We start from the raw sequence: 19095 nt of genomic DNA, 5'->3' as shown, positions 1-19095 counted from the left end.
CCCAATCATCTCAAAGTCCAAAGGAATAGGGCACAGGCTTCAGTCTGGGTGGTCTGCCCCAAGAAAACGTCCGACAACGCCCATACAGCTCCCTATTGGAGCTGGGGATGAATATGGGGACGGCACTGCCAGTGGGCACAGTACACGCAGAGGACGTCAGCAGTGGAGCGAGCGCCGGGAAAGGCCAAGGTGCTTTGACCAGCACAGCTCCAGATCCATCCAAGGATCAAAGGGGCTCAACTGGATGCAGGAGCGAACCTGCCGGCACAGCAAACGACTAATAGGGGACTTTTCCAGGCCCACTTGGCCCGAAAATGCTCTCCCAAGCCCGCGGAGCAAGAAAGCGCTCTAGCATGGAAGAGATGCCCAAATGAGGAGCATGGCCTCATAAAATTCATAAAGTTGGGTGGGGTGCGTTCCAGTTCCTGGAAACTCAGGGAGGTTCAGAGATGGCAGAGGTGCAGCCTCAAACTTGAAACAAGGCCTCGAATGCTTTCACTGTATTTATATACCCTTTTATAGACTTGTACCCCCCCCCCCCTCCCTAAAGAGTCACTGAACCGCACTGTCCATGTAGACTGGAATCTAGGCGACACCAGTTTACCAGATTCCCTGCCCTTCTCTGCCATGTCTGGCTTTCGAGCATAACCGAACCACCAGTCAGTTTCAACTTTAGTCGAAAGTCGGAGGCAATCATAAAACTAAATACATGAAAACATACGTAAAAACTGCTTTAGAACAGCCATATTCCAAAACACAGTATCAAAAGTCAATAGACAAGTAGAACTGCTAAATATTCCCCACCACCGTATAGCCCGCATCCAAGCTATTACTCCTATTAAGCAGTTTAATCCCATGGCCTCAGTGTTTTTAACAAGAGATGGACTGTGTTCGCTCTTCTACCACACAGCACTCTGCTGCAGTTCCTACAGGCATCAATGACTGAGAAAGCAGTAAGTGTGTTTGTATTACTCCCTCTTACAATCAGACAGGGAACATCAGATGTATGACTCATTGAGGGGACAGCCTGTAGTGCACCTTCTCTCATATACAAAGCTTCACACCAGTCACCCAGACAATACAGCTTCAAAACTCTCCCTCTCTGGACACACCCACACCTCCAACTTTATTAAACGTGCAGAGTCCCAAGGAAAGAGAGAGCAAAATAACCAGAATGTCTTTTAAACCTGCCACCGCTACAAATATGGAACTTGCCATCTTACTCTGACTTTCAGATACAAGTTTTAACTCAGTTTCTTCCATAACCACTATGTCTCCTGAATTACCAAGATAATCAGACCCTTAATGGCCATGTGTTCTGAAACGTGAAGGATTCATAATCACAACAAGCAAGTTCATGGTGTCATCACTAACCCAATTAAACAATGATTCCAGTTAAATCATAACAAAATGACAACATAGTTACTGCAACTTGTCTACAGTTGATCTACAGACAGCCCCTTACACCTCTAGTAAGTAATGAGAACTGAATGTTTGGAACAGACTGCCAGTAAGAAACTTATTAAATCAGGAGAAAGGCAGTGAAAATGGCTTGCCAAGCTATGTTATGCCAAAATCATTCATAGAGTGCTGGTCACCTAAAGCCGTAACAATAGGAATCCACTAATGGCTAAGCGTGGTCCCTACAATGGTGGGGAGCATGAGGTGTTCTTAAAATACCCCTTACACACCAACAGGCCCCTTGGTGTCATGCTTCATCATCGGGGTCTTCGCACCCCTCTACGGGATGCGGCGTGCTACGACCTACGTCTACGAGGGAGCACTTTTTATCAGACTATGCGTGGTGTGTGTAGAGGTATGTGCAGTTTTTAGGAGTAGTGGGGTTTGTAGTGATATAAAGTGAATGTTAAAAAGTGCCTGACTAGTGAGGTCAACTAAAAATATCTTTAATAACCCTCCTAGCTGGCACTGTTAAAAAGGTGTGTTAGTGAGGTTTTAATGTATTACGATGTACATCATCTCCTGTGTGCGTCAACATGTTTCGGAGTCGGAACTCCTTCTTCAGGACTGGGGGCAAAAATCCCCACCTTACTCACATTTTTTTTTAACAAAAAATATGAAATTTTACAGAAAAGTGAATTAATTAAGGCTATGTGTACCTAAATCAATTCCACGAAGGTTTCTGCGTAATCGCAAACCTGTTAGGACAAAAACACAGAAAAAGAAATAAAGCAATGCTCTTATGACTCCTCTGGTCTAGATGTCTTAATCCAGGTGCAGTGACTTACGGAAAAAGTGCTGGGCAGCTGGCACTAGACATATTATTGTCATTCTATAAGTGATTAGGTGCCCTGTAAAAAAAAAGGGGGGCATAGACAAGACTAACAATTCACAAAACATAAAACACACGCTCTATTTTATGTAGTCCAGGTGGACTTGAAGGAGAAAGTGGTAAAAGTCTAGAGCAAAATGTCAAAGCTTACATAATGTCACAATCTGTTAAGCCTCATAAGCCTCAGAAACCTGGGAGGTTCTGTCGAGCCAATTTGCATCCTAGAAGGTAAAGTTCATGCTTAGATACAGTTACTTACAAGTTTTGTGATGTCTCAGGTCCTTGTGGTCTAAGGGATTTACTCACGATTGCCACACACATGGAGAGCCCAATGGATGGCAATTGTGTAGCATCAGTGCATTCGTGCCTGCCCCTCAAAGCCACAAAAGTTACACTTTAAAGATGCACAGCAAGCAAATGAATGACACTGGAAGGAAGAGTACATCCGGTATTTAGGAGGAAATGACATATGGAGGAAATGACATATGAGCTGCGGTTTTGCTATACCTGCACTGTGGTAACTGGCCTCTCTGTTTCTGGGGCCTCCTCGGGAAATAGAGGATCCAGGTCAGTTATGGTTTCCATGTCTTCCAGAGAAGTGTCATTGCCCAACTGTTCCAAGTCCGGTACCTGAAAAAGAATAAGCAGATATTGGTAAAGGCCTATTGAAACACGACAGAACGAAAGAGAAGCGGGAAGACAGCGATGGAGAAGATAAAGGGAAGACTAAGAAAGAGCATGTGGGAGGGATTAAGACTGGGCTAGTGTGAGTGTTGGAGACTGAGAAGATAGAAAAATAAAAAGAAATCGAATGAGAGAAATGGAAAAGAGGAAGAATGAACAAAATAAAGAGTGAAAAAAATAAGAACAGAGGAAAAGTAAACTCTAAAATCTCAGATAGAGTACTTCCTGTTAAAGTCAATGTGGCAGATTGCCCAGTGCGATTTCAACATGTATTTTCAAGGCAACATGCATTATGCCACCCTAAACCCCGTCCTTTGGTCTTCAGCCACAACACCCCACACACCTTCATAATCTTCATTAGGGCCATAGGGCACATAGTCTGCACTCGAAAATATCTGGAATTGATTGGCAGTCAACCAAGGTTAAATATTTCTTTACCTTACATTAATGAGAACAGGGCTCGATAACTTGGAGGAACGAGTATGAAACTAAGGCAATAGTGAGCCTTGTGGATAAAGATGTGAATCTCCGGTGTTACACCCCACCACTGCCAAGCGGTGTTCCCTGTAGTGTATTTGTTAGGGCTCTATTATGCTACTCTATTACAACTGGTTATACACGGAAAATGTCAACAGTACGAAGAGAGCATGCTAGTGAGAGAAATACATTCTTGAAATACTGATGACAAATCAGAACAACAGCTTCTGTTAATTTTCAGGGAGAAACAGCCACAAACTTCCATACTTAAAACTCTGCATGCCTTTACCACTGTTTGAAAAGTGTAAATTTCCCGGTGTACAATCTTTGTAGCTAATTAACTTTAACAAATAAATACGGAAGGTCAACAACAAAATCACATCTTGACGATTTTCAGTTTAAGAGTAATTCCTAGGACTCGAATCTGTAAGAAATAATTGAAACAATTTCATTTTGAAGATCCAAGGCATTTCTGGTATAATGCAATAACAGAAACATTAACCATAACATATTATGGAGGCGAATCGTGCCACTGTAGTTAGGGTGAAACCTTACTTCATAGGAAATCTAGTTTTTGCACCACTAGTGGGATTTGCAATCACCTCTACACGAACTGAACAAAAGCTGAAAGATCAGCATTCAAAATTCAAGCTTTCACAGAGCCAAATTTGGCAGAGAAGGAACTTGCAGCCTGATTCATGAAGCTAAATTGCACTCGCAAAGGGCAAGATTCTCAGAATCTTGCCTTTTGCGAGTGCAATTTTGGCATTTGGGATTCACAATCCCAAATGCAAAAATCGCTAATGAAGAATTAGCTAATATGCGAGAATTAGCATTTAAGGAATCTCTATTAGAGATTCCTTAAATGCTATTCATGACACTTTCAAAAATTGCGATTTTGCAAACTTGGGCCGCTATTTACCGAGAGGTCAGACCTCTCGGTAAATAGCAAAAACTTAGAAAAATGCTTTTAAAAGCATTTTTCTAAGTTTCATGTTGCACACACACATGTCCTTTGGACATGTGTGTGCGCAACACCTGTTCAAATGTGCATTTTAGGGGTGCTACAGGGTGTCCTTTGGACACCCCTGGCACCCTTAAAATTGCTATCTTATTTGCGAGTAGTAAATTGCTACTCGCAAATAAGGGATACTCCCCATTCATTCCTATGGGCCTTTTGGCCCATAGGAATGAATGGGGAGTTATTCCTTTTTTTGCGAGTAGCAATTTTCTACTCGCAAATAGAGAACATGTAGGAATCGCTATTTATTTAGCAATTCCTACATGAATACCGTTTTGCGTGTCCTCAATAGCGAGTCGCTATGATTCGCTATTGGGGCCACGCAAAACGGCCCGTACATGAATCAGGCTGAAAGTTGTTAAAGTTACAAAGGGGCCTCGGCGCAAAACCAGTGACTTTTCCTAATACCACGAAAATCGTCAAGGATTACTTTTTGTTTCCGGAGCTTTTTTTGGTTTGGTTAATTTCTATCCAAAACAAAAGACGCAGAGTGCCAACTGTGCTTGCGCCGGGCTGAAATTTGCGCTCAAGGTATAATTGGTAGAAAGTGCAGGAAACGCTCCGCAATTCTTCGGTAGTTTTATTCAGGAGTTCCTACACAGAGCACCAGCCCAGGCAGCAGCTAGAATCCAACTGCAAAGATGCATCTGAGGAAGATCGAGCATTGTGTTGTCATGGAATGTAGAGGTGCTGCCTAGCAACAAGAATAGAAGGCAAAGGAAATAAAGCATAGCTAAGAAGATAACTAGCCAGGAGATGAGTAATGAAAACACAGCTAGATGTGGCAAACTAAAACCCACAGCAATAATCCATCACAAATCAATGGAAGCTGAGGCCATTGAGCATTAGAGGAGTTGTTGGACGGTTCTTTTCATAGATAACCCAAATGTTCATAAACACTACTGGTAGCGAACATCACAATCAAACCCATGCTAAAACGCTGCACCAATAACTCAGCTGTTTCCCCTACATTACAAAAGTACAGACCTCAAGTTATGTTTGGTTAAATTTCTGACATGGGCCTAGGTTCACACACACACCAAATCAAATGCATGAACAAACTTTGCATCGTCAAATTCCATTAATTGATGGTCCAACTGTCACAGCTACCACAAAATGGCCATTCGTTATGTATGCTCAAACACCACAACAAACTCACAGTAGAAAAAGCACTGATCCTGGCGGGCCCAATTGACTCCACTTCTAGGCTAAAAGCTACGTTGAGTTTAAAAGTTACCATACTTCATTGTCCATCAATTGACCTAACACATTCATTTTTTTGCGATTCTCAAATTAAAACACATCACTATAGCGTGGTGGGACTCCCCATAACCCCCCCCCCCCAACCTTAATTAACATCTGTTTAGCTTTATTTTATTCAATGAACGTGAACACGCGCACAATTCGATTACATGAGGTATTCGATTACCATGAAAACCAAGACCACTACATATTCCGAGAGTCATGCTACGCACTGGCCACATGAGGGCAGCAGTACAACATAAATTAGCCCTGTAATGGATTTTAAATTCAGTTTTAAAATAATCCATTTAGATAACCTGATCAAGTAAGGATGTAATTTAGAGTCTTTATTATCGATTAGCTATCTAGGGATTTTTCAGGTGGTTTATTGGTCGTGGTCGAGGTTCATTCTACAAGAACTCAGGAATATTAACCTGAAACGTTTATCTTTTGGGAGGGGAGAGCAGAAGCAACACAGGTTTTATATGCCAAGTGAACCTGTGCTTGATGAAGCAAGGTCTTAAGGAAAAAGAGACTTTCTCAGAAGCAATCCACTCGTTTAACTCACTAACAAGTTATTAATAAAGTATGGTAAATACTAATATGCATTAGATGAACATTGTGGGTTAGTGAAGCTTGCGTATGCATGTATTAACGCAAATAACAGTGTAGCCGCTTTAAACGGGAATTTCATTTTGTGCATGCGTCAACTACATCTACGTAGGATGACGATGTAAAGCTCGGAGGGAAAATCTTGCGCATGAGCAGAAGCTTCTAATATGGAGTCTTGAAGACTCGCTTTCAGGGCACCAGCTTATCTGAAATAAGAGCAAACTATTTTACTAATGCAGAAGTTGGGAAAAGTATTAATACATAAAATAGGATAGAGTAGAGGTGGGTGGTATACAGTGCAAACACTTTATTTGAGAAATTAACATTTGTCTTTTGACTTTTATCATTAGTGCGTATTTGGGCCTTTCTCGCATAACTGAACTGAACGGAGTGACGTAATGTCCGCGCATGTCCTTTGGAAGGGAATCATGAAACGATGACAGTAAGTTTGAATGGGAGCCAAGGACAAGAGAATCCTGGGAACAAGATGGTGCAGAGTTCGACTCTGAAGAGTTGTTTTCATAATAAAGTTTTAATGTTGCCGAATAAGATACAATTCGTACATGAAATACAATTTATGAATAAAAAGTAAAGGGATGGGTTTGCGAACAATAACTGAATTGATGTTTATGACATGTAAGCATGGGGTGATTAAGAGCCCCCTTGCCTGACCAATCAAATCTCGTATTTTCCCGATATTGAAACTATAGTGGGTGGGACATGAAGAAACAAAAAGTATAAATAAGATAGCTTTAGTTAGTTAGAGAGAGAAGGTGCTGATGCTAGACGATGATGCTGGAGTGCTGATGAAGAGCTGGAGAGACTGAAGGAGCACAGAGCAGGGTGGAGGGAGCGGATTGCAGAACCTGAAGCAGAACTTACTATGCTGGTCAAATTGGGTTAGGTCTGAAGATTGCGGAAGAAACGCGAGGAGGAAGTGTGTGCCAGAGAGGGGTGCGGCGCAACCGTTGGTATTCTATAGAGGTCAACTATCCTGTCCCGATTCCTGTCCTGAAGCCTTTGTCTCCTGATCTATCTCAGGGGTCCCCTACCAGCCCTTTGGCCAGGGGGTTGGTCTTCCGCACCATCCGTGGTAATTATAATTTCCATTATTTGCTTATGTTCTTTATCTTGTCTTTCTGTCTTCTCTCATTGAGCAATGATTATTGCACGAGTCCGAGGCAAATGCATTGTGTTTTAATTGAATTTTCTCTCCTATGAATGATTATGACTGCACTGTATTGACATGCACCTTACATTTTAGATAAAGATTTAAAAAATTCCTGAATCTGTGGTTATTTACTTCGAAAGTGTATAAAAGTTAGTTTGATAATAAGTATCACCATCAACTAGTTCAACTAATGGTCCATCAACCAGAGGAAAGAACTTTTTGATCTGTGAAGGGTTAGTTATAGATGAACGAAGGTATTGAATAAGCTAATCCTAACAGTTGGTGAAATTTATAAACTTGACCCCCAGCGGTTTACGCACTGAGTTTTATGGGCCCAGGTGAGGATATGGTAGTGGAGTATCTGTTGTTGGTGAACCGCTGGATCAACGTCAGGCATTTGATTACCAAGAAAACCAACACTACATATTCCAAGAGTCATACTATGCACTCACCACATGAGGGCGGCATTACAACATAAACTAGCCCTGTAATGGATTTTAAATTCAGTTTGAAAATAATCCATATAGATAACTGGATCAAGTAAGGATGTCATTTATTGTTTTGTATTGTAATTGCATTTATATAGCGCTTAATACCCCTGAAGAGGCGTCGAAGCACTTTTTCGGCGAGTAGCACGCTACTCCGGGACCCATATTTAGGATTGAGTCTTTACTATCGATTAGCGATCTAATGATTTTTCAGGTACTTTATTGGTCGTAGTCGAGGTTCATTCCACAAGAACCCAGGAATATTAACCTGAAACGTTTCTCATTTGGGAGGGGGGAGTAGAAGCAACACAGGTTTCATATGCCAAGTTACCCTGCGCTTCGTGTGATGCGACATGTTGAGCCATCCTGGGCTTTGTAATCAAAATCCGTTTGCATTCTGGAATTTTAAAACCCATATCTACAAGGTTGTGATGGCTTTTCTTTCTGATCCAGAGTGTTACTGAAAAGTATTCAAGTGGGGACTATGGTTTACCACTGCAGTTCCCACTCCACCAATGCTGCTGGACTTAAAACAAGCCCTGTCTAACTGTCGAGGTTTACTCCTGTATGCGCCAAGGGTTATTATAATCATTGACACAGCAGTTGACACGCACACTCAACTTCTAGTAGGTGTTATTTCTTAAAAGATGAAAAATTACTTTCATTTTCAGGTAAGTAAAAAGAATACCTAAAAATAAAACACACAAAGAAACCAGAAGTTGCAAACGTCTACTCTGTGTCCACGTTTTAATCAGTTTCTGCTATCATTCTTCCGACTGCCTTCATAAATTAGATCTTTAGGTAGAGAGATCGAACAACAAATTGCAGTATCATAGTAAAATGAATCTAAGGTACAAAGGTATTTATATGACCTCACGCGTGTACTAGTAATTGCAATATGTTCACAAGGCGAGCATCTACTGTGCACATCACACTGAGATCTTACCCTCAAAAATGACTGCAGCCCCTTGGTCAATGGGTTATATTATGCAGGATATTGTCAAAATAAGGCAGATACTGCCATGCATTTTCCCAGGAAAATGCTCAATAAAATATTCGGACGTCACCTGCCCGTGGGACCAATTCAGACACAGGTAACATTGTTTCAGCAATTCCACTAGTTAAACCCTCAAGCATATCAAATTAGGTCATGATATCTGGTTCTCTATTTTTATTAACTTAAGGGGTTGTATATAACACAGACCCAGCAACAGGTAGAGCTCCAGAAAGAAGAATAACTGATAAGGTTTGCAAGCAAAACCCTAAAGGTAATGACAGAGAGGGCAAGAGAAAAGGGAAATTGGGGAGTGTTGCAACAAGGAGCACCTTTAGTACTATGAGGATATATTGTGAGATGAGAGGGCAGCTATAACAGGGCCTTACCTGGAGCTTGCTATCCACCACTTCCACGCTGGCTTCAGCCTGCAAGATCTTCTGCTTGGTCTGCTCAATAGCCTGGCTCAGCTTCTGGATGTAGGAGTGCAGCTCTTCGGCAGAGTCCATGTTAAGGTCCACCAGGCCTTTGTGGAACTGGTCCATGTGCCCATCTTCAAGTAGCTCCTGCGCAACAGACAACAGCCATTAATGCATCGCTCAAGTCTACACTCGTAAAAATAATTCTTAATTGATCATGGCTGGTAAATTGTGACACCAGTGTACATTTGTCTAAATACTGTAGTTTCTATTGATTTTATGTCAGTGTATTCTATTTTTGATAGCCCCTCAAGTAGACTGTTACAACATTGTTGGTACTTCAAACAGAAAATAAATACAAATGGCAAGTGCCAGAACCACAGCTGAATATCCACTGTGACCTTACAATATTAAAGAACAGCTCTTCATCTCATGTGTTTAGCAGCTTGAGTTGGAGTTGCAAATTTAATATACCATAACTTCTCCTGAAACTTTGTCTAGTGCACTGGCTAGTGAAAAGGTTAAAAGTCATGAATTTGATGTAGTAGGCCATGTTGTCAAAGCAAATTAATTTCTAAATGCCAACTCAAGAAACAAAGCTTGAGCTTACCATAGAGAGTTTGCCATCCTTGGCCCCCTAATTATTACAACAGCACAATGACTTTCTGAGGCTGTCGCTTCAGATTTTTTGTCAGGATATCAGGCTTCTCCCCTCGAGTCCTCATCCATTGCATGCTTGAAAGACATAAATCACTAAGGAACACTTCAATAGGGATCCCTCTGAGTGGACACAGTCTGGCAAGTCGTCTTTTGTTACTTAGGAGAAAAGGCACTTGATATGTTATAGTACGGTTCTCTCCTCACATTATACGTGATACCCCACAACTACTATCTGTAATGAAATTGGGAGGCAACATGGCTGCCGACAAGCAAAAGGCATCAATTAACGAAGAGTTTGCCTACGTGACTGTGGAAAAGATGAGCGGAGTACCTGTCCGCCTCCTACGAACAAACAAAACGTATGCAACATTCCAGCACCAGCAACTAATGGGGATGTAAAAGTCCTTAATCAAGAACTGTGAAAGGACCTATCATTCTTGCGACATGTTGTCTCCAATACACTATCGGTCTGCAACCACCATTTGCAGAAGAAAAAAAAACGAGTAGACCAATTGAAGACCTTCCACGGAAAGTTCTCATGAAGAGGATGAACTGCTTGAATGAGTGTTAATTCTGAAAAAAATATCAACAGATCTTAAAGGATAAGAGAGATGATGAAGAAAATAGTTTCAGACTTAATCTATACATTAAAGGGATCAACGCAGAAATAGCCAACTGAGAACTGGAGAACCATATACAGAAAGTGTTCAACAGCATCCTGGAAGCCTCAAAGGAGAAGAAAATTTTAGATTGCATCCAAGGAATATGCCTCCTGATGTGCCAACCAAGGTGCACTTTTATCAACTGAAGTAAGAGATCGCCTTGGCGGCCAGATTGAGCGTGGATATACCATTTGAAGGAGATAAGAGCTCAATTTCTCAAGATATTTCAGAGTACACACCAAAAGAGAAGATGAGATCTCAGAAACATTATTTTCCACCTCTACAATTAAAAAATAACTATTGTTGGGGCTATCCCCTCAGGCATATGTTCAGGTATAAACGTAAGCAACATTCAGTCTCAACCAAGCCAGAGCTACCCTAATCCTGCGCATTTCAACTCCTGTGGAGGAAGCCCCACCTACTGCATAAAGCAATGGCCCCTGGTTAACACAATGCTCTAAGATAAGCTGTCTCCGGGTATAGAAAGACCAGGTAGGCCTCCTCTGATCAAAGTCAAACTTGGAATATCCAGATCATCTCAAGCAACTTGACCTAAATCCTTAGAGATATTTTAGCTTGGTTTGAATGGTAACCTATGCCTGGTTGTCACATTAACAAAAATGGCCCTTTCCAAGTTAACATTAAACCATGATTTTTACATTTTAAAGGTGGCATATAATATGGGGCCTGTGATTCTTGCATATTGTGCACAGTCCTGCTCTAGTTTTACTAACAGGTATCTGCCCCTCTCCTAAAGTGCTGCTTGACACCCAGTCCTACTTCCTACCTACTTTATTGTTCTCCATGATGTGGGCAAATGTGTCATTTTGTTGCCCAGTTCACTTATACCCAGGTTCTGGTTTACTGATTCAATGGTACAATAGATACAAAATGGGCCATTTGATCACTATCGGAAATGGCATAAATTCAAACTCAATGTTGATTCAGGGAAAGTGTTTCCACCACAACTTATTATTCATTTTGTGTAGGCATAATTACGATCAAGGCATATGATGGCATTCTTTACAGTAATGAATTTGAATACCTAGGGTTTGAATACCACTCTGAAGCGCAGAATACCTGTAAAGTGGTATAAGATACCGCCACTCTGTACAGTGTACTAAAATGAAGTACACTATGTAGAGTGTGAGAAATCCCCAAAGGAAGAAGATAAAGGCAGTAAGGAGATAATACTAACTCTCTTTTTGTGTTAGTGTAGGCGAGCAGTTGGGCTTATCAGAGCCCAGTGGAAAGCATTTGTTGTACTCACAGAGGCAATACATGAGACACACACTCGAGAAGAAAATCAGACCAATTTTGTTTAAAAATAACAAGGATTTTTTCTTTATATAGGTTTTGAGAAGCAAGCCTTCAAATCGTAAATATACGTAGTACAGTTTCTACACTTGGATAAATACTTTGTATACTGGTGAGGATGGAAATAAATGCAGTGCAGTTCAAAGTATGCAGTATTTTCAGTATCTCGGCACTCAATACCATCAGATAGTTACCATCACAGTCGAAGGGGAGTGCAATGGAAGGGTATAGTTACAATGGAGTTCATTCGGCTGCCAACCCGGTTACCGTCGCGGTCGCCGACAGCAGGCCTATTTAAGCCAATGGATTCGGAACAACGTCAACCCAACCGTCGCTTTTGCGGTTACTGGAGGGTGGTGTAGAGTCTTGGTAGTGGAGGTTCGCCAGCTCAACTACCGTTGCGGTTACTGAAAGGAGTTTCGAATGACCACAGTACCTTGGAAGGAAAGAGGCGTTCTTGGCAAGAAGGGTCATGGTCTTTGGGGGCCCAGGATGCTGGTACTTCAGGCAGTCGGGCTGGACCTGGGTCGGAGGTATCAGGGGTCGGTTTCAGGGATCACAAGCAGCGGTCAGGCCACAGCTGTGATGCAAAGCAGACTACCCCGCAGTAGGCGGGTATGCCAACGATGCCTCTGTAAGCCGTCGACGCCACTGGCCACGAATGTCCGGGCACTTAGAAGCGGGGCTGGTTCCAGAGTTGGTCGCTGTGTTGCGAGGTTACCTCCAGCCAGTTGAGGGATGCGTGAAGGGGTTGATTCCACCAGACTGGGATCAAAAAGGCCTGGGAAGCTGCAAGGTTTATTTTCAGTGGTGGGTAGCATCGACACGGAGTGTGCCGGTCCTCCACCACAGTTTTTTTTTTTACCAGCAGACGCTGGGGACTGGAGCCTTTAGCCCAAAGGAAGGTTCTTGGCAATTTGCTGAAGGCTGGGAGGGGGGAGGGGCGGGTCCAGGGTGTCTTGGAGGCCTCACAGGTTTCAGGAGAGACAGCAGGTTGCAATTGTCAAGTGTCAAGTCCTTGGCAGCAGCAGACTTTGTGCCTATTCTTCTGCATCGGGTCTCAGTTCTTGAAACCCCGCGTTCTTCTTCTGTCATCTTCTTGTGTCTCTCGAATCTAAAGTCAGGTTCTCGGGGAGCCACCTAATTTAGGCGTGTTACTAGGGGAGGCCAGGTGGTAGTCAATGGGCTGTCTACCTGTAGGGTGTCTACATTCCCCTTATGCTCACCCCACGAGGGGGGTGGGAATACCCTTATTGCTAATTGTCTACTAGCCCCATCTTCAATTCATTATTTATTTTCATGAGCTTCTTGCCTCTCACTCGCCACCGTCCCGGGCATCCGAAGAACCACCACCGGTGGGAGATCCTTCTCCCACCTCGCCGCCAAGACATGGAATACCCTCCCACTGAGCCTACGACAGACCCAAGACCTGCTGACCTTCAGGAGGTTACTCAAGACTTGGCTGTTCAATCAATAGCGGCCCCAGCGCCTTGAGACCCTCGTGGGTATGTAGTGCGCTTTACAAATGATTGATTGATTAATTCTATATTTATAGGGTCTCCATATGACCTTTTGGTATGACTTCACAGAAGCTGCTTAATTGATGCCAAGCAACACATGCCGAAGTCGAGTGCTTCCTTGAGGCTTTTTTGTTCTTTGTGTGTTTGTTAATTCTCTGCAAGTGAGAGTGCAACGTGCCAGTCTTTCTTTTATTTACATATCTAGCATTTAGATGCTGCTCCTTTCATATTCCGCTCTCATTTCCTGTGTTCTGTTTTAAAAACAAGGAGGAACGTCTGGCGTCTGGTGTGCGATGTACGTGCTGCAAGGGTGCCCGCGAGCGATGCGTTTAGTGAGCCATGACGAGAGAGGAAAGCAAGATGACGCCTGTGTGCGTAACCGTGCATGTAACCGCACGCTGTAGGCCACACAAAGCGTGTGGTCAGCTTTTTGAAGCCCCCTTACTAAAAGTCTCGCCAGCGCATGCGCTGCCTGGACGAGACCTAAAAACAACCCCAACCAGTGGTAGAGTCCTAAGACCAAGAAAAATGGGTTCAGTTAAAGCAGGGCAAAATTCCAACAGCAACTCTCATTCACTCTCATTCACTCTCATTCACGGTCCAAACACATACAAATTGGCGCTGATGTTCGATGATGCAGATGCTTCATCACGCAAACCAACTACTCGATTCCCAATTTAGTTAGAGAGCTTAATGACTCTGCTTAAGCCGCTGGTAACCTGATCCAATATACCAAGGATACAGACTATACTATTTACACTTGTTGCTTTGGGGCGGTGGGGGGGAGAATAGTTTCACCATCTCAGCAAACCCCTTATAATACTCAGGGGTTCACGTAACAGCTTCTTCCAAGCAGCTTCATGATGCCAAAATACTCCCTAATGGACGTTCTCTTTAAAGACATTTAACACTGGGGAATAAGGTATATCTTTTGGTTTGGCCAAATAGCTACAAGAGAAATGAATTTTTTATCCAAACAGTAATACGTCTCTCAGAGGTTGCCACTTCTATTCCCGCCTACTGCTCTAAATCACATCTAGGATAAACTACTGGTAATTAACGAAAAACTTTGTATAAATCCATATATGATGGACGTCTATCGATCCCTCATCTAGAAACTTATATCCAAGGTACATATTTAAAACCATTTAAGATTTGATCCATCGGGGTAAACAGAAACTAGGAGTCCAGACAGAGGAGACCTACATGGAAATACTTGCACATGTTTTACCACAACTTCCACCTTTAACACATAATATGACACAGCTGTTATACACTACAAATACAACCATGAGATACTGGACAAGGTGGTATGATGTTGACCGGGTCACTACATCTCATTCCCCTTTGACCCATATGTTGAAAAATCTTGACTTTCTCCCAAGCTATCGAAGGGAACGTTTTACTGCCCCATTAGCAACACGGGGCGATCTAGAAGATGAGGGGCACATTAGATCTATGGCATGATTGTTCTAACATTTCCATCTAACCAGTGTGGATAAGTATAAATATATGCAATTAACCAACTGAAAGAAGCTTTACGATTGTTAAATCCTATTTAGACTTTCGTATCAAGTGTGTCCAGAAGAAGAGGTTTGGCAATTGTCAGAACCCCTATCAGTGGGCCATGAGGCAAGGAGGAGTTACTGGGCCCACCTGTGCTGGCCGAAGCCTTTTACTCCCCATGTCCAGGGGCCTGACATACTATGGATCATGCTCAACTGGGCCAAGCCCCCCCGCCTTTTGCACTTGTCTCTCTGGCCGCATCGGACGAGCATTCAAGGCTCCTTCAGGGGAAGCATTGATACAGATCAGTAAATACGACTCATAACTCAACGTGCAAGCGTGCGAACAATAAATCAATGTTCTGTCAAATACTTCTTTTTACATAAAAAGAAGTATTTCAATTCTAATTCTACTCATGCAAAGGTAAACAACATCCAAAAGCAATAACACAATTCACTTGAGGTCGGGCCCTAGTAGTTGTCAGACCACTTCCTGTCCCACTAACTTTACTGCAATGGGTTCAATGCTATCTCCCATTCCCGGCTGGCCACATTCAGGGAATTTTAGCTATTAGGGGTATTCAAGAGTTCACCCCTCTGACTCCTTTCTGAAGTTCAGTCACAAGAGTCAACAAGGTCACAGTACCAATCAATGTAGGTCCCTCAGGGCCCCAAAAGCCCAAATAATTGCTTAGCCGCTCCAACAGTATGGAACCCCTCAATAACACAGCAAAGTCCAGCTCCAGATCAGCAAAGTCGGGCTGCGCACAGTCACCCACTGCAGGACCCAGCAGACACAGGCTCTCTCCTTCGAGTCACACTATTGACGCTGATTCTAGCGATTGGGGTTGTTCCCGCTACTGTGATTGCACAGTAAGTCACAGTTCTGTTCGCAGGTGGGTGAAGTTGATCTCCGTGCCCTGACTGGACTATGGTGAAGTCCTTTGATCCCTCTGGCTCCCTTCGGCGCAGTTTGCATTATGCAGGCCGGACCCGCCTAATTCACAACAGCAGTTTCTCGGTCCCAGATGACGGCCCAAACCCTTGGCCTTAGTGTCTCCGGCGGCACTTTCTGGTGTACAGGGTCCTCGCCACGGCACTCACAAGTCTGGCCACATTGGCCTGGCACTGATTTTCACCGTGGCCCCCTCTCTAGCACACTGGGCCATCATGAGGCTGAGCAGGCCTGGCGCCCTTCACACAATCCTTGCTCCTTGGTTCAGTCCACTGCAGTCCCTACTGGCACTTGTGGTGGATTGATCCGGAGACCCCCATGGACTGCTGCCTAATCGGTGTACAAGCAGATTCCTAACACCTCGCACTGGGAGTCCTCACAATAGTGCTCCCTCCTGGACCTTGCTCCTTCCAACACCCTCCTCTTTTACACTGGTCTTGGCAAGCAGGCAAGCACTGGTACTTCAGGCTCCAGGACAGGTCGCCTTTGTTTCTCTGGGTAATGCCCCCTTACCATGTAGAGAGACTAGCAGGCCTGGGACCGCAGTCCTGATCACAGGCAGAAGTCTGGTAGAGATTCCCCTTCTGACACAGCCCATCTGACTTCTTGGCAGATGACAACGTTTGGGCTCTCAAACTACCCTACACAACATGTAACTAGCGCCTGAGTTTCTGAAGTTTTCATGTTGCAGTTCTGCTTCTTTGAAATGGACATCTTTCCCCTTTCTTCTTCCTCCTGAGAGATGTCTATCACAGCATGCAGGACTCTGAAGGTCCTCTATGTAAAGTATCAGTGCAGGCTCACTTGCATTGAATGTACATCCACAACACACTTACTGCACAGCACGATTATCCTCATGTATTATGCCACTGCAAGCATAACTACATGCAGCAAAAGCATTCAGTATGTGCACACTGTTCAGTACTGCATCCTTTCTGTATTGTACTGGGGTGTTATTTTAAAAACACACACTGCCAGCATACACACATTTACCATATGCACACTGTATCATTCTTCACCAATTGTGTAGTGTACTTCTTGCGAGCACACATGCAATCAGCACGTTTCGTTCATGCATGCCCTTCCACATCTGCCCAACATAGGCCAGGTGCAAGTAAAGCCCACATCAGCTGAATTTTTTAAAAAGGGGAGTGAGCCTCACTCCAGTGACGCAGGGTAAAATGGTTCTGCTTACTTCTACTGATCACTACGTGGTATGCTGCCGCCACGAGGCATGTGCTGTGTAACTCTGGTGTAAGCGTGATCTCTACACCACTATGAAGGCAGCACTTTGGGCGTCCCCCGCGGTCCAACAGCACCGCAACCCTTGAGGTAGGCCTAGGTCATGGTGCACATGCATTATCCGTGTTCGCCTATGACAATAAAATCAGCATTAGGGATCCAGACAACAGTACAGTTGGGCACTCAAGACAGGGGTACCCGTCTCTTACAGTGCAGAGGACTTTTCCGTCCCAACAGCAATGATATACAAATTGCTAGGCAGCTTACATCTAACTCCGAAGTCTACATGCATGGTCATTTGGTAAACTGAAGTTGATACACAAATATGGGAGGACACCAGGTGTAACATTTGGACACAACGCAAAGAAAATAGTTGCAAAATAATCCTTTGGTGGTACTCAACTACAGCCCACCTTCCTGCTATGTTTGGGTCGTCAGACAGTTGCTGGAGAAACTGGACGGAAAATAGAACTGTGGGGCATATCTGGTGGCCTTGTATGCTCGTTCAGTAATTCTGGAGAGGTTTTATATCAAATTAAAATAATAACAGCTGCTGATTTGCCCATGAATCCTCTCTCTTACTGGGAGATTTGGGAGAGGATTTAGAGTACTCCTTAAACTACTCTTACAGGCAAACTTATAACTCACTTTTTTCTGGCTGCATGTCGGACAATAGCACATTCATGGAAACAAAGACATCAGGGCTATCGCGATAGAAGAAATTAAAAGGTTTGAATGTTGGGCTACCTATTATGAAGAACATAATCCTGTCATGCATTAGCTAAGGAAGGAGGTTCATTCCACAGTCATTTAAACCTGATGGAAAAACTAAAGAACCTACATCTTTCCAACATTGATTTTGTAGGGCTATTCCTAGATTACCAACAGAAATAAAAGTTAGAGTCATTTTTTTCTTAAGATCAAAATGGAGACTAGGAACAGGCTGAGTAGGTGTTAAGTGGAAGTGTTAAGTGTCCAGTGTTTTCCAATTACCTGCACATACAGCAAACGGTCTAGTCGCTCCTGGTCGAGCAGGAGCTTCTCCTCACGACGGCGGGCATTCAACTCCTGCAGCCGTCGAAGCTGCTGTTGCCGCCGCTCTTGCTTCTCCTCTGCAGTAACTGCACTGCCAAGAAACTTTGTGGAAAAAGGCAGTTGCATTTTGTGCACATTGCTTTCGTAATACTCGGGTGATCGCCACTTCTGGAGCTCTGAAATGAATGATTGCAATCAGTGAAGATAAAACAACTTGAAAGTGCAGCAAGCCTTGAACAAGCACCTGGTTCTTCAATAACACATTTATATCAAATGTACTCAACAATAGTAAAACTGTACTAACTTGCAAAACATTTGACCACAGCCCCAATTGGGTCACAATTATTCAAAAACCTATAAAACCTTGCACATTACACCTTGTATTCTTACCCTGGCCACTCTATAAACCAGCACTCTACCAATTTTACACACAAAACACAGTAGCCTTGGGTCTCATCAAAGCATAAGCTACTATACAAATCTACAAAACAATGAAGACACAATAATACTACTGTTGTACTGGTTTCAAATGCACAGGCTGGTTTCCGCCGCCAGAAGGAAATGCTACTTACCTGTAATCTTATTTAGCCATCATAGATACTTAAGTCATAAATCATAGAACATTTTTGCCCATGTGCAAGTTTCTGAAACTTCTTATAAACTTGATAAATTGGCAATGCATAATATAAAATACATTAGGCTGAAAAAAGATAACGCAGTCTAGGGACTCAAGCAGTTGCCCTGTCTTATAATACCCAGCATGGTCTGTTAGACTGTTCTGGTTTATGCAGGAGACCT

At 43.2% G+C, this 19095-nt stretch overlaps 1 protein-coding gene across 1 annotated transcript in view; it reads right to left on the bottom strand.

The window, feature by feature from the left end:
- Positions 1-19095, bottom strand: part of ACTR5 (actin related protein 5) — a 148560-nt gene that overhangs the window by 67369 nt on the left and 62096 nt on the right. Inside the window, exons 4-6 of the mRNA XM_078652150.1 lie at positions 18256-18473; positions 9372-9548; positions 2801-2923 (exon numbers count right to left, since the gene is read on the bottom strand). Coding sequence (XP_078508276.1) covers positions 2801-2923; positions 9372-9548; positions 18256-18473 — 518 coding nt within the window. The remainder of the gene's footprint in view (positions 1-2800; positions 2924-9371; positions 9549-18255; positions 18474-19095) is intronic.

Source organism: Lissotriton helveticus, chromosome 7, assembly GCF_964261635.1.
Source record: "Lissotriton helveticus chromosome 7, aLisHel1.1, whole genome shotgun sequence".
Classification (NCBI taxonomy): domain Eukaryota; kingdom Metazoa; phylum Chordata; class Amphibia; order Caudata; family Salamandridae; genus Lissotriton; species Lissotriton helveticus.
This window is presented reverse-complemented; position numbering and strand designations above follow the sequence as displayed.